Below are 14,071 nucleotides of genomic sequence, written 5' to 3' on the forward strand. Positions count from 1 at the left end.
AACAAAGGGGCTAAATGGTCAAACCCTGTGGCTCACAGCTTTGTACAAACAACAACAGCAACAACAACAACAACAAAAAAACCCAAAACGCAAAAACATACACAGAAGAATCTAGTTTGGATATTATTATTGTGGTTTTATGTTGGAATGAGACAGTGGAGTTTAGCGTTCTTGGTCAAGACTTTTTCTTAAGAAAGTGTTCATCTTTATTATTTCTATACAGAAGGCTTCAATACCACAACACAGGGGAGCCAACACTAAGTGTAACCTGATGACCCAGGGCCTTCTCTGTCTTTTACTACCATTTACAACCTTGTCATCAGCTTGTCACAGGATGAGCTTTCCTGACCAGCTAGTCATTCTGAACTTTGAGGTAATTAAGATGCTTCTTTCTTGTCACACATACTAGCTATTAAACTGCCATTTGTCCTTTTCTCTAGGAAAGAAGTGGGAAAAAAATCCCATATCTAAAAAAGTCTTCAAGACTGGGCCATTTGAAATTTATCTTTAACATTAAAACAATCAATTTGCTAAGAATATACTTTTCTAAATCCATAGTTTTCTAAACTCAAAACAGAATCAAAAGTGGCCTTGGTAATTAATAAGCAGTTTTAAAAAAAATAGCCATGTGTTTAAGAGACTGACAATACATGCTCTATGGAAAGTAAAGACTAGGAAGTAAGGCAGACATTGAGGCAGGCCTTTAAACTATATTGAAACATGAATGCAAAATATGTCCATGAAATATTAAGGAATAAAAATCCAGACATTTGCTAATTATAGAGACACAGCTATTTTTTCCCCTTCCTAAATGTTTCTACTTATTAAATTATATTTCATTTTTACTAATATATAAATCAAGATATATTTGGTGGCTGCTAAAATAAAAAAGGCATGATTTTTACACTTTTCTAAATTGCTTCACATTTTTTTTTGAGACAGGGTCTCATGTAGCCCAGGTTGGCACCCAGCATCCTATGAAGCTGAGGATGACCTTAAGTTTTTGATCCTCCTGCCTCCACTGTCCAAGCGCTGAGATTATAGGCATGTATTACAATGTCCAGTTTACGCAGGGCTAGGGAACAACCTAGCTAGGCAAGCACTCTACCAACTGAGCTGTATTCCCAGCCCCACCCATTTTTTCTTAAAGAATTCTGTACCATTTTAAATACCAAGACCTAATCTTGTATGAAGAAACAGGGCCGAGGGCAGCCAGGGCTAAGTAAGACAGTGGCTCTGCCCTGATTGCAGCACCTCGTATGTGGCTGAGGAGTGGCCTCATTGAACATGCTAGCAATCTAGTGTTACCATCTTTAAATTCTAAATCATTTGCAGAAGTACTGATAAAAATATAGCCTAGAAATAATGTTTTGAAAATAGAAAAATATGCTTCTAAAAAATGTCAGAATAAACATTTCTAAATAATATCTTCATCTCTCTAGTTAAAACTTTCTTTGATCTCTCTATAACATACAATGCATGGATCAGTTCACTTGAAGACAGACAGCATATCATGTCTTTACCTATTTAGATAACATTTTTCTTGGTTAAATGTTCAGGTCAATGTGTTTTTTTAAAAAATATATCTTAACATTATAACTCAGAAAATCCTTTCTCTAATATTCAAAATATTTTAAAACAGGGCATTATCCTTTAAAAATTTCAGAATCTATTTCAAAATAGTTTTAGATTAATGTAGACTACTTAATTCTTGAGATAATAAAATAAGAAGTCTAACAAACAATTCCAATTTTCCAAACTTCCAAATCTGGATATTCAAATTATACAACTCACCCCCTTATTCTGTGAACATAAAAATACCTTAGCCAAAGTAATTCCATTCTGATTTGTTATCTTTTTTGGACATAATTCTGAAAGTAAGGATTGGGGCATCATTGGTTCTATGAAATCTTATGTTTTCCTTCAGTGAAAGTTAGTTTAGCTCTTTGTACATGGACACTGTCATGTAAGACCAGAAAAAAAAAAAAATCTAAGGCTTGCGTGCTGTTAAAATGGATCCAGACCAGCTATATCTTTAAAGCTACATTAGATGATTGTTGCAGTCCACTCTTGCTTCTAACAACTAATTCTGACATAATAAAGGAGAAAGACAGTCTCTGATCAAAGGGAGCTAAAATAGAAAAGCACCAGTCTTACGGCATCAGTAATATCAAGTAGTTGCTCCGATATCTACCCACCACGTCAGAATCAGCATCAGTTTCACCGATGTCTGACTTGACTTAGCAAGGATGCTGTTTTACTTATTATCTCATGGTTTTCCTTTTGTTCTAAATTCTGACTGCTGAAACCAGCAAACGTGGGTATTCAATGAAGTAGTGAACAGCTCTTCTCATGTATTGGCTATGGTATCCTAGTATACTGAATGTTAAGCTTCCTTGAATCTCTTCTAAGTGCTAGTGGGGCTTTTTCAGCTCATCTAATAATGAATGACAAGTAACAATACATACTGCATAGAAACAGCATGACTTCCACCCACCTGCTTAAGACTTGGACACACTTGTCATCTGATTTATGAGTGACACATTCAGAACTATGACGCATTTTATATGTTTAAGTTGTAGCATAACATTTTCCAAAACATGAACACCCACACTTCCTATAAATTATTGCAATTATTGGAGTTAATAAGTTAGTACAATACTACAGGCAGTAAGATATGGAAGTTTTCCTTCATGAGAATTATAATTATCTTGATATAATTGATAGGGTTTAAATTGACTTCATTTGCCATCTCTTAAATGTAAAATTTAGAAAACATAGAGCCTAAATCTGTTGAGCACCTCTACCTCAGATTTTTCACTGGAATACTAAAATCACACTCAGATGTGTCCAGTGCTCTTTCCTCCCAGGTGCTTTGAAAACAAAAGCAGACTTTTCATTCCTGGTACTGATGCAGGCCACACCTTAGCCTTTGATTCACACACTCCCTCTCAGTGGGTGGGAAAGGATGAGGAGGAGGGAGGGGGGTGCTTTGAGAAGGAATCAGCATTGATTTCCTCTTGATAGTTGAACTTCATTTTGAAAGCAGGTTCTTTTTTTCTTATGTGACTGAAACACCTTGATACTCCATTGTCCACACCTTTATACACAGGAAAGCTTCTGTCCATTGGCTTGACTTCTAGCGTTTGATCACAACTTGTTCATAAGCTCCAGACCCTACCCTAAAACAGCAGTGGGGAGAAACTTTCAGAACACTGAACTGTAGAGGTGGAACTGTTCTTAATAAGCCTGTCCCTAGAGATGGCACATCAAACATTTTTCTTTTGAACTGATTTCTACAAGGTTTTAATGTACCACAGAAAGTACTTGAAAAAAAAAAACCCATTTATTTATTTATTTATTTATTTATTTATTATTTATTTATTTATTTTTAAAAACAGGGTCTCCTTGTAGCCCCAGCTTGTCTGGAACCCACTATGTAGATCAGGCTGTCCTTGAATTCACAGAGATCTGTCCTCCTGTCTCCTGAGTGCTGGGATTAAAGGCATGTGCTATCACGTCCAGCTCTCCCCCTATTTTTTAAAGATAGGGTCTCACTATGTAGCCCTTGCTGGCCTGAAACTCATTATATAGACCAGGTTGGCCTTTAATTAATTAATTTAACAGAGGCCTGCCTCTGCCTCCTGAGTGCTGGGATTAAAGGCGGGCGCCACCATGCCTGGCAGAAATATTTATAAACACACTGGATTAGTCTAGGCTTTGATCTTAATTATTCCCATAATAACCTAGTAACATTTCCAGTTTTTGAACTCTCAACAAACTATAGCAAGTAATATTTTCTTCAAACATGCTTATACAAAAAACAGAGGCCTGCCTCTGCCTCCTGAGTGCTGGGATTAAAGGCGGGCGCCACCATGCCTGGCAGAAATATTTATAAACACACTGGATTAGTCTAGGCTTTGATCTTAATTATTCCCATAATAACCTAGTAACATTTCCAGTTTTTGAACTCTCAACAAACTATAGCAAGTAATATTTTCTTCAAACATGCTTATACAAAAAAATCCTAAAATCAGGGGCTTGGAGCATGGTTCAGTTAGTACAAACACGAAGACCTGAGTTCAGATCCCTAGCACCCATGTAAAAAGCCAGACATGGTGACACAGGCCTGTAATCCCAGTGCTGGAGAGGCAGAGACAGGAGGATTCCCTAGACTGTTGGCTGGCCAATCTAAACAAATCAGTAAGTTTCAGGTTTAGTGAGACCATCTCAAAAATTAAAGTGACAAGTGATTAAAAAGACACCCAATATCAACTTCTGGTCTCTGTATGCATATGCACGCATGTAACACACACACACACACACACACACACACATACACACACACACACACACACACACACACAAACTACTGAAATCTAGTGATAAAGGGGAAAAAATCTTAAAAAAAAAAACAAAACCCCAAAACCCAACCAGATAGGGGCAGAAGAGATGGCTCAGTGTAAGAGCACTTCCTGCTCTTCCAGAGGGCAGGAGTTTGGTTTTCAGCACCCACATTGAGTAGGCTCACAATTGCCTGTAACTCTGGTTCCAGGGGATCCATACCTGCCCTCTTCTGGCCTCCACAGATACTTTCACACATTTACCCAGACACAAACACATACATATACACATCAATAAAATACAGAAAAAATGAATCTTTAAAACAGCCAGACATGGGGCTGGAGAGATGGCTCAGCAGTTAAGAGCACTGGCTGCTCTTGTAGAGGACCTGAGGTTGGATCCCAGCACTCACATGGTGGCTAACAACCGTTGGTAACTCTAGTTCCAGGGGATCTGACTCAGCTTTTCTGACCTCCATGGACACTGCATGACATGGGTACACTTAAATGCATGCATACAATATACTCAACCACAAAATAAAAATAATAAAATATTTTTAAAAGACAGCCAGACACACAAATTATATAGAGAATAAAAATAAAAATGGAAGCAGCCTTGTTAGAAAGGATTAAAGACAACCAAACAGGTATATGTAGGACCCTGGAGAGTCCCTGGGCTGGTATCCAGTGCATCGCAGACAGGTTACTACACACAGCCTGCCAAGTCTATGGCTTTTTGTTCTGATCTCTTCATTATGTGGTCTCTATGTGACCCATCATTCTTGTGCCTCTTCCATTCCGAGATAAGTGATTCTAGCTTCAACGTGTGCCACCATAGCTTGTCTCACAGAACAGAGCTAATGTTGACAGGTTAGTTTCTCTGACAAATCCCCCTTAGCTATTGAGAGCCCATGTACAAGCAGTGTTGAGTGATCTCACAATAACTCTGCAAGATAAGATTCTAAACCTTACAATTTTGTGTGTGTGTGTGTGTGTGTGTGTGTGTGCGTGTGTGGTATATGTGTCTAGTGTATCCTGAACTTGGAGCGTGTTTTTTTTTTTCTTTCTTTTTAACTAGGCTGGCAGCCAGCAAGTGCCAGCAACCTGTCTCCACCCCCCACAGTGCTGTGACTACAGGTGTGCCTGAGACCCTGTTTGTATTGTGGCTTGTTATGTAGGTGCTGAGATCCAAACTCAGGTCCTCGGGGTTGTACAGTAACTTTTAAGCACAGAGTCCTCTTCCAGCTCCAGCCTTTTTTTTTTCTTTTTAGTAGTGGCAGGGGGCTTTGGCTGTTTACTGTTTTGTGCTTTCCTGTGTAACCCTGGCTGGCCTAGAAATCACTAAATAGACCAGCCTAGTCTTGACTTTGCTGCAGCCTCCTTACTCTGTCTCCCAAGTGCTGGGATGACAGGTGTGTGCCACCACACTTGGTTTAAACCTGACAATTTTTTTTTTTTGGTTGTTTTTTGAGATAGGTTGTTTTTCTCATTATGTAGCCCTGGCTGGTCTGGAACTTGCTATGTAGCCCAGGCTGGCCTTGAGCTCATAAAACCTTATAATTCTTATGAGATACCTAGATTAACACTACTTCATGGTGAGAAAGTGAGAACGAGAGAAGGGGAAATAACTTACTGAAGATACATAGCCAGTAAGTGGTGGAGCTTGGTACTGAACTAAACACCCAACTCCAGAGACTGCGTTGTCAGCCCTGGTGATGTAGTTCTATTTGTGGTAGCAAGTAAGAGATGAAATCTGCCAAAGACATAGCCATGCTGGGTCATAGTAGCTAAACCCAGAACGAAGCTCATGACTGATTCATGACTCAGCCTCTTTTCTGACATTCTTTGTGTTATCTATGACATGTATTGTGAACATGGACTATCTACTCAACCCATAAATACTTTGGGCTTTCACATATTAGATGATTTTCTTGCCAGGCTTGGTGGCTTATGCCTTTAATCCCAGCACTCGGGAGGCAGAGGCAAGTAGATCTCTGTGAGTTCAAGGCCGGCCTCATCTACATAGTGAGTTCCAGGCCAGCTGGGGCTACAGGGAGACTTTGTCTCAAAAAGACTGAAAAAGTAGCCAGGCATGGTGGCAACATGCCTTTAATTACAGCACTCTGTGAGATTGAGGCCAGCCTGGTCTACATAGTGAGTTCCAGGCTGGCTGGGGCTACAGGGAAACCCTGTCTCAACATTCCTCCCACAAAAAGAAATTGTGTGTGCGTGTGTGTGATCTATAGTGAGTGCTTGCATGCCACAGTGTGCATGGGGATCACAGGACAACTTTGTGGAGCTGGTTCTCTCTGTCTACCTGTATTTTGTGGGGATCAAACTCAGGTTGTCAGGCTTCCACTTTTATAAGCACCTTTATCTACTGAGCCATCTTGCTGGCCCTATATTGAATGTTTTTCCCAATATTCATTTGGATATAGAATAGGAGCCAGAAGTTACTTTCTCTGTTTTTATGCCTAGGTTCTAGGTAATCTATCAACTAGAAAGGCTCTTTCCTCTAAGTTCCAACGATAACAGAGTATACAAAGAACCTTCTTTGTGTCAGGCACTGCATTAAATATTTGAGATAAGCCACCCAATTTAATCCTCACAAACATCCCATGAGTTAGATAACTTATTTACCCTCTCATTTTATGGGTGAAGAATGTAGACTTAACGAAGTTAATAACATCAGTAACTAGAAGTGCCAGGACTTGACCCTAGTCAGCCTGATGAGACAGCCCATGCCTCAGAGGATCATTACTGTTTAAATTCCTTTTGTTCGGAACTCTATCTTTTGCTGTTCTCTTTACCTAAATTAATAACAGCTAGGTTTACTGAACATTTAATGTCATCCTTCTTCTAAAAGGAGACTAGGTGTGGTGACCCATGCCTGTAATCCCAGCACTCAAAGAGTCTGAGAAAGGACTATGAGTTTGAGGCCAGCCTAGGATTCATAGGGAGAACCTGTCTCAAAAAACAAAACCAAACAAACCCATGAGACAGACATGACAGTCTTCACTTTTAACCAGAGGCAGATGAAGTTCCACTGGGAGTAAGTGATTTACACAGGTTCCAAAAGTGGTGGGTTAGATGTGAACCCAAGTCAATTGAACTAAAACGGACATATTCTTATAGGATGGCAAGATGGCTTAGTAAGAGCACTGGCTGCTCTTGCAGAAGATCCAGGTTCAGTTCGGGTTAGATGTGAACCCAAGTCAATTGAACTAAAACGGACATATTCTTATGGGATGGCAAGATGGCTTAGTAAGAGCACTGGCTGCTCTTGCAGAAGATCCAGGTTCAGTTCCCAGCACTCACATGGGGGCTCACAACTGTTTTGTAACTCCAGTTCCAGGGCAATCTGATGCCCTCTTCTAGCCTCTGTGTGCACTAAATGCATGTGGTGCACATACATACACAAAACATTCATATACTTAAAATAAAAAATAAATAAATCTTAAAAAATACACGTTCTTTCTACCATTAGCATAATGGCCGGTATAAATGTTACCTTTCTATTCTACTGGCCTTTCTCTGCGTTTACATAGATGTTGCCTTCCTACTTCCCTTTTTCTGCCACCAGACTTTCTTTGCTCTGGTCAGATTATGCCACTGTTCTAGAATGCCACTCTGATAGGTCACTTTACTTCAAAAGCATGACCAATAGCTATCCACTGTACACATGGGAGAAGATACACTGTTACATCAACCATGGTCCCTTACACTAGGCTCCAAGGCATTGACAACTTCATGACTCCATAATCCCCCCCCCCTTTTTTTTTTTTTAGACAGGGGCTTCCTGTAGCCCCAGCTCGCTGGGAATTTGCTGTGTAGACCAAGCTGACCTTGATCTCAGCGATCTCCCTGCCTGTGCTTCTCAAGCACTGGGATTAAAGGCATACACCAGCATGCCTAGCTCTTAAGGCAATTTAAATTATAAGGGGACATGGCCTAGAACTCATTATGTAGACCAGGTTGGCTTTGATCTCACAGAGATCCACCTGCCTCTGCCTCCTGAGTGCTGGGATTAAAGATGTGTACCTCCATGCCCAGCCAGAAGACTCTTTTAAATACCAATTTGTTGAGTGTGTTATATAATTAATAAGCCAAAAAGGAACAGTGAAGTGTGATGGGCTTTGGACTCAAAGAGATCATATGAATCTGGTTTTACCATTTACTAGTTTTTAAAAAGTTTTGAATTTTATTTATTATTATTGGGGAGGATAGCATGTGCACAAGTGCATACTACTGCATGCATGGGGAGGTCAGAGGACAACTTTGTGGAAACAGTTCTTTTCTTCTACTTTTACATCATTTCCGGGGATTGAACTCAGGAAATTGAGCTTTCATGCCAAGTGCTTTTACCCACTGAGCCATCTCACCACCCTTCCACTTACTAGTTTTAAGGCCTTCACCAAATGATTTCTACTACTTTTCTCATTTCAAAAATAACTAAATAGAGTATGTTGTGAGCACCAAAGGAGGTAATATAAGAAATGAATGAAATACTTGTATCTATTCCTGGCACATAATTAGTAAGTATTTGATGTTACCTGTAATTTTATTATAAATTCCACACCTGTAAATGTTTTATTTGCTCCTCTCACCAGGAATATCTGTCTTCTCTAAATGTGCATTTGGTAACTCTCCCAGGAAGTAAGTTTGCTCTCAGATTCCCCTCTATTTCTCAGCATTACAAGTATTATTATTATTATTATTATTATTATTATTATTATTATTTGGTCTTTTTGAGACAGGATCTCCTTGTAGCCCCAGCTGGCCTGGAACTCACTTTGTAGACCAGGCTGGCCTCCCCCTGCCTCTGCCTCCTGAGTACTGGGACTAAAGGCATGCGCCACCATGCCCGGTTTCTGCATTACAATTCTTATCAACTTAGTTTTTAGTTTCTCCCACTCACCTGCTAGATAGGGTTAGATAGTAAGTATTTTAGGCTTTGTGGGTCATATGGTCTCTGCTGTGTTACTTAACTGCTGTTAAAGGCATCAAAGGAGCCACAGACAGTATATAAAAGACTAGGTATCACTGTTTTCAGTGAAACTTGTCTAAAAAAACATACAGTGACAATTTGGCCTAAGGGTTATAGTGTCCCAACTCTACTGGAAAAGTTAGTACAGATGTTCCCTGTGCTAGCTCATCCGTCAGCTGAGGGTAAGAGCTCAGTCTTTCCTCCTTGTATCCTTATCCACAGGTTTGTCCAATAAATAGTTACTGAATTTACCGAGTGGATAAAGAATAAAAGTTCACAGGTTGAAACTGTGTTACTTCTATTAATTTATTTTCAGATTACTTTCTCATATCATGTTTACATACCCTGTGTCCTTTTACCTACCTAACTGTAGTTAGTTTACAGGCATAAGGGGCATAAGCTACTACAACCTGGCTGTAGTTAGTTTTTGTCATAGGTGTTTGCTGTTGGACTTTTATCTTGTACCCTTTGGGTTCTGCAATGTGCTAGATACATAGAGTTAAATGAGATTAAATGAAACATTCAACATTAAAATGAGTATTTGTAGAAGAAATGAACTTAGCATTCTTTTAGCTCTGAACATTAGAAAACAAAATTGTCTTGGCTCTGGAGGCTCCTTGCCTCCTGCAACTCTGCCTTACTGTGTAGCCTGTGTGTGGGCCCCTCATGAATATTCCACGGCACAGTGGAGCACTGAAGCAGCGGAGTTTTCAGAATCCCTCAAGTGTCCCTGGCAATCCATGCTCACACTATTTACTACCAAACAGGTTGAGCATCCCAAATCTGAAAAGCTGAAATTGACATGATTCCTGAAAAGGTTTTAGATTTTAGAGCAGATTAGATTTCAAATTTTTAGATTTGGGATGCTCAACTGGTAAAGTCAGTGCAACTAATCCTAAAACTCTGAAAAACTATAAATAGTAAAACCTCGAAACAGACCATCTAAAGTTTGAAATCTGAAATATCTCGGTCCTAAGCACTTTAGACAAGGAATTCATTCATTGTGCACTGAGAATCTGTAAGTCTGGCAGGTAACTTGGTTTTTTTCTGACAGGGTCTCCCTAGTCCCAGCCTGTCTGGAAGTCACTATGAGGACCAGACTGGAACTACATAGGGACAAGACCAGCTGGGGCCACAGGGAGACTCTGTCTCAAAAAAAGAAAAATTATGAAAAAAAATTTAAAATTCCTTTCAAAATATTTTATTTATTTTATGTGTATTGCCTGAATGTGTGTTAAGTGCACACATGATGTGCAATGCCTGTGGAGGTCAGAAGAGGGTGTCAGATCCCTTGGAACTGGAGCTACAGATGGTTGTTAGCCACCATGAGGATGCTAAGAACCGAACCCAGGTCCTCTGCAAGAGCAGCCAGTGCTCCTAATTGCTAGCCATCTCTCCATCCCCTGAAATTCATTTTAAAATAGCCTTTTCATGCTACAACTTGTCTTGTGCAGCCTGGCCTCAAACTTGCTATGTAGCCAAAGATCTTAAACTCCTAAGGTGACACCATGGTGAGTTTGTGTAGTGCTTGTAACCAAATCTGGAGCTTCATGCATGCTAGGCAGGCCTCCTACCATGTGAGCTACATGTCTAGCCCTCTCTTCATGGACTTAGGTCAGTCTATATTTTAACAGGTGGTATTTGGTGGACCACATACCTATTTGGAAGATGGTGGCTGCCAAAAGTTGTGCTTCCCCCAGGCCCCACGAATAGCCTCAGTCCTTCTTCTGAAACACACAGATGAAAGGTCTATTCAATGTACAGTTATCAGACCACTATCAAATAATATGTGTATGGTAGTAATCCATTTTTCACATGTTGACTTATTAAAAAACCATAAGAATCAAAGTTTTATACACATTTTAAAACAGGCAATTTGAATGCTAGCCTAATAGTTCTTTCTCGTCAACTTTCCCAAAGCCTTTTCTTTTACCAGTTATAAGAACAGTTCTTTCTACAAATTTTCATGAAGTTTAATTATTTCTATTTACAACCATTTATGTAATAAAACAATCCATTGTGAAGTGTTCTCTCTTCCTGCCAGCGTGACTAATTATACCTTTCATACTGGTGACATAAATTTTCATTCTTGGGGAAATGCCTGGAGAGACTATACTACAGGATTTTGGTTTTTACTACTGTTTTAAGACCACCACCCCAACCTTCCAAACTGGAACAGTGACCTGACCCTCTACTGAAGTGTATGGGCATGGTAGGCCTTGAGCATAAGTTAAAAAAGAAAATAAAAGTTTTTCTTAAAATTGATTCCCTACTGCTGAGGATTGAACACATACATGCTAAACACCGCTTTACTACTGAATGTCTTACACCTCCTTAAGTTGGTTTTTAAAAGTTTGTTCTTTTTCCAGATTCAATAGTCTTTTTCAGAAATAAGCTCCAAAGTGATCTTTCATTTTTGTGGGCATGAAATTGACTTCACAGATACACAGCAGTGATATGGTTTCCGCCCCTCTTCTGACCCCATGGGTTACACAGCTGTGGGTTGCAGACTAAACTTATCTGTCCCCTGCATACCTTCTGCACTGGAATCGAGGCTGAAGTCTTGACTCTGTAGTATTTTCTCCACTATGTCGTCTGCATCCACTCTGGTGTTGTCAACCCGCTTCAGCTGAGATTCCACAGAATCCTGCTTCACTGGGCATCTTTGAAAAGAATTACAGTTTTCTCCTTTCTTATTAACTACTCTATGATAACAAAAGTTGTTTTTTTTTAACTTAAATCTATCATTTGAAAGGCTACCTGTTGAGTTTTTCAGAAGCTTCTTCTTCTTTATCGGCTGCATCAAGCTTTGGTTCAGCTGTGATCTGCTCAGTTTCATCACACGGCTCTAGAATGCTTTCAATTCCCGTTGATGTACTTCCCACTGAGGTGTTTCTCCTGTGGCAGAACTCGGAGAAACTTGAGGACCGCGAGTGGCACGTGCTGTACCCTGTGTGTGTGTGGGAATCACTTCCATATAATTCTACTACCAGACACACTACAATCTAGTTTCTTTTTCTTATTTAGTATGTGTTCATGTATGTGTATGTATGTGTGTGTGCGGGTGCATATGTATGGAAACCAGAGGTTGATACAAAGTGTTTTCTTCGATTCCTCTTCATTTTTATTAAAAATAGTTATTTTTTATTTTTTTATGTGTATGAGTATATTGCCTGCATGTATGTAAGTGCATCTTTGTTGTACAATGCTCATAGAGGCCAGAAGAGGGTGTTGGATCCCCTGGAATTGGCGTTATGGAAGGTTGTTACCTACCATGTGGGTGCTGGGAACTGACCCGGGTCCTCTGCAAGAGCAGCCAGTGCTCTTAACTGCTAAGCCATCTCTCCAGCCCTCATTTTATTTTGCTGAGAACTTGCTGATTTGGCTAGAGTGGCTGACAGCAAGCCCTGGGATGCTCCTGTCTCTATTTCCCCAGTGCCGACACATAGGCACAAGCTGCTGTGGCTGGCTTTTACGTGATACTGGTGTTCGAACATAGGTCCTCATGCTTGCACTTTATGACTGAACCATCTCCCTGGCCCCACAGTGTAATTTCTTTCTCCCACACCATTGCAGTCCTGAGCATATTTATTATTTAATTTTTATTTTGTTTCGACACACACTCATATTATGTAGCAGTCATAGGCTGGCGCTGAACTTGCCATCCTCCTGTCTCGGCCTCCCATTGCTAGGATTACAGGTATGTGCTACCATGCCCAGCTTCAAGTTCCTGAAGAACAATAAGGAAGTGAACTTCACTGTTACCTGATACTTTGGACTGCTGGCTTGCATAGCTTGATGTTCTAGAATGTCCCCAGGCACCAAGTTCATCTGGAACAGAGGCACTCTTTGCTGAAAGATCTGTAATGAGTTATAATATGATGTTACTGTTACTGAGTGCTCAATTCATATTCTAATCTGCAGATTTCATAAGTTCTGCCAAGTTCATAATCAAGGAAAATAAATAATAAAATGACAGCGATTCCTTCAAATTGGTACAATAGAAACAACTGTATTGCAAAAACTGAAAAATATTTGAATATCTTAGTTCATAGAAGGTATTTATTTTTCTTAATGTTAACTAGCACCATCTTAAAACCATTAGTTTTGTGTGTGTGTGTGTGTGTGTGTGTGTGTGTGTGTGTTTAAAACATCTCTAATAAAAGTAAGACAGTTTTTGCTGGGCATGGTGGCACACGCCTTTAGTCCCAGCACTCAGGAGGCAGAGGCAGGTGGATCTCTGTGAGTTTGAGGCCAACCTAGTCTACATAGTGAATTCCAGGTCAGCTGGGGCTACAGGGGGACCCTTCCTCAAAAAGACAAAATAAATAAATGTATACAAAGTTATAATGAGTAAAGCAGATTACATGTAATGTCCCTTGACTGCTTTTTCACATACCAAATTACTCTTTTAATTAAATTCTCTTCTCACTCTAAAGATATTTATTTAATAGACTTTTATCTTCTTATGAAAATAAAACAATTAGGGCTGTAGCGACGGCTCAATGGGTAGGAGCACTGATTGTTCTTCCAGAAGACCTGGGTTCAAATCCCAGCACCCATACAGCAGCTAACAACTGCCCAAACTCCAGTTCCATGGGATTCTCAAAATCATTAGTTTACTATATGCCCCTGAAGCTATTTTCTGGGTGAACCAATTCATATTTAAAGAAGGAAGATATATATATACACACACATACACACACACACACGTATATACACTTTTTTTTGAGGGGGGGTG

The 14,071-nt window shown here is 39.8% G+C and overlaps 1 protein-coding gene across 1 annotated transcript in view; it reads right to left on the bottom strand.

Annotated features, from left to right (window-relative positions):
* Fam102b (family with sequence similarity 102 member B) overlaps nt 1-14,071 on the bottom strand; it is an 80,089-nt gene continuing 66,018 nt past the window's right edge. Inside the window, exons 7-11 of the mRNA XM_008850430.2 lie at nt 13,096-13,191; nt 12,091-12,280; nt 11,866-11,993; nt 10,988-11,057; nt 1-3,182 (exon numbers count right to left, since the gene is read on the bottom strand). Of these exons, the coding sequence (XP_008848652.1) occupies nt 3,140-3,182; nt 10,988-11,057; nt 11,866-11,993; nt 12,091-12,280; nt 13,096-13,191 (527 nt within the window). The 3' untranslated portion in view covers nt 1-3,139. The remainder of the gene's footprint in view (nt 3,183-10,987; nt 11,058-11,865; nt 11,994-12,090; nt 12,281-13,095; nt 13,192-14,071) is intronic.

This window comes from Nannospalax galili, unplaced genomic scaffold, assembly GCF_000622305.1.
Source record: "Nannospalax galili isolate Female #2095 unplaced genomic scaffold, S.galili_v1.0 scaffold5, whole genome shotgun sequence".
Lineage (NCBI taxonomy): Eukaryota > Metazoa > Chordata > Mammalia > Rodentia > Spalacidae > Nannospalax > Nannospalax galili.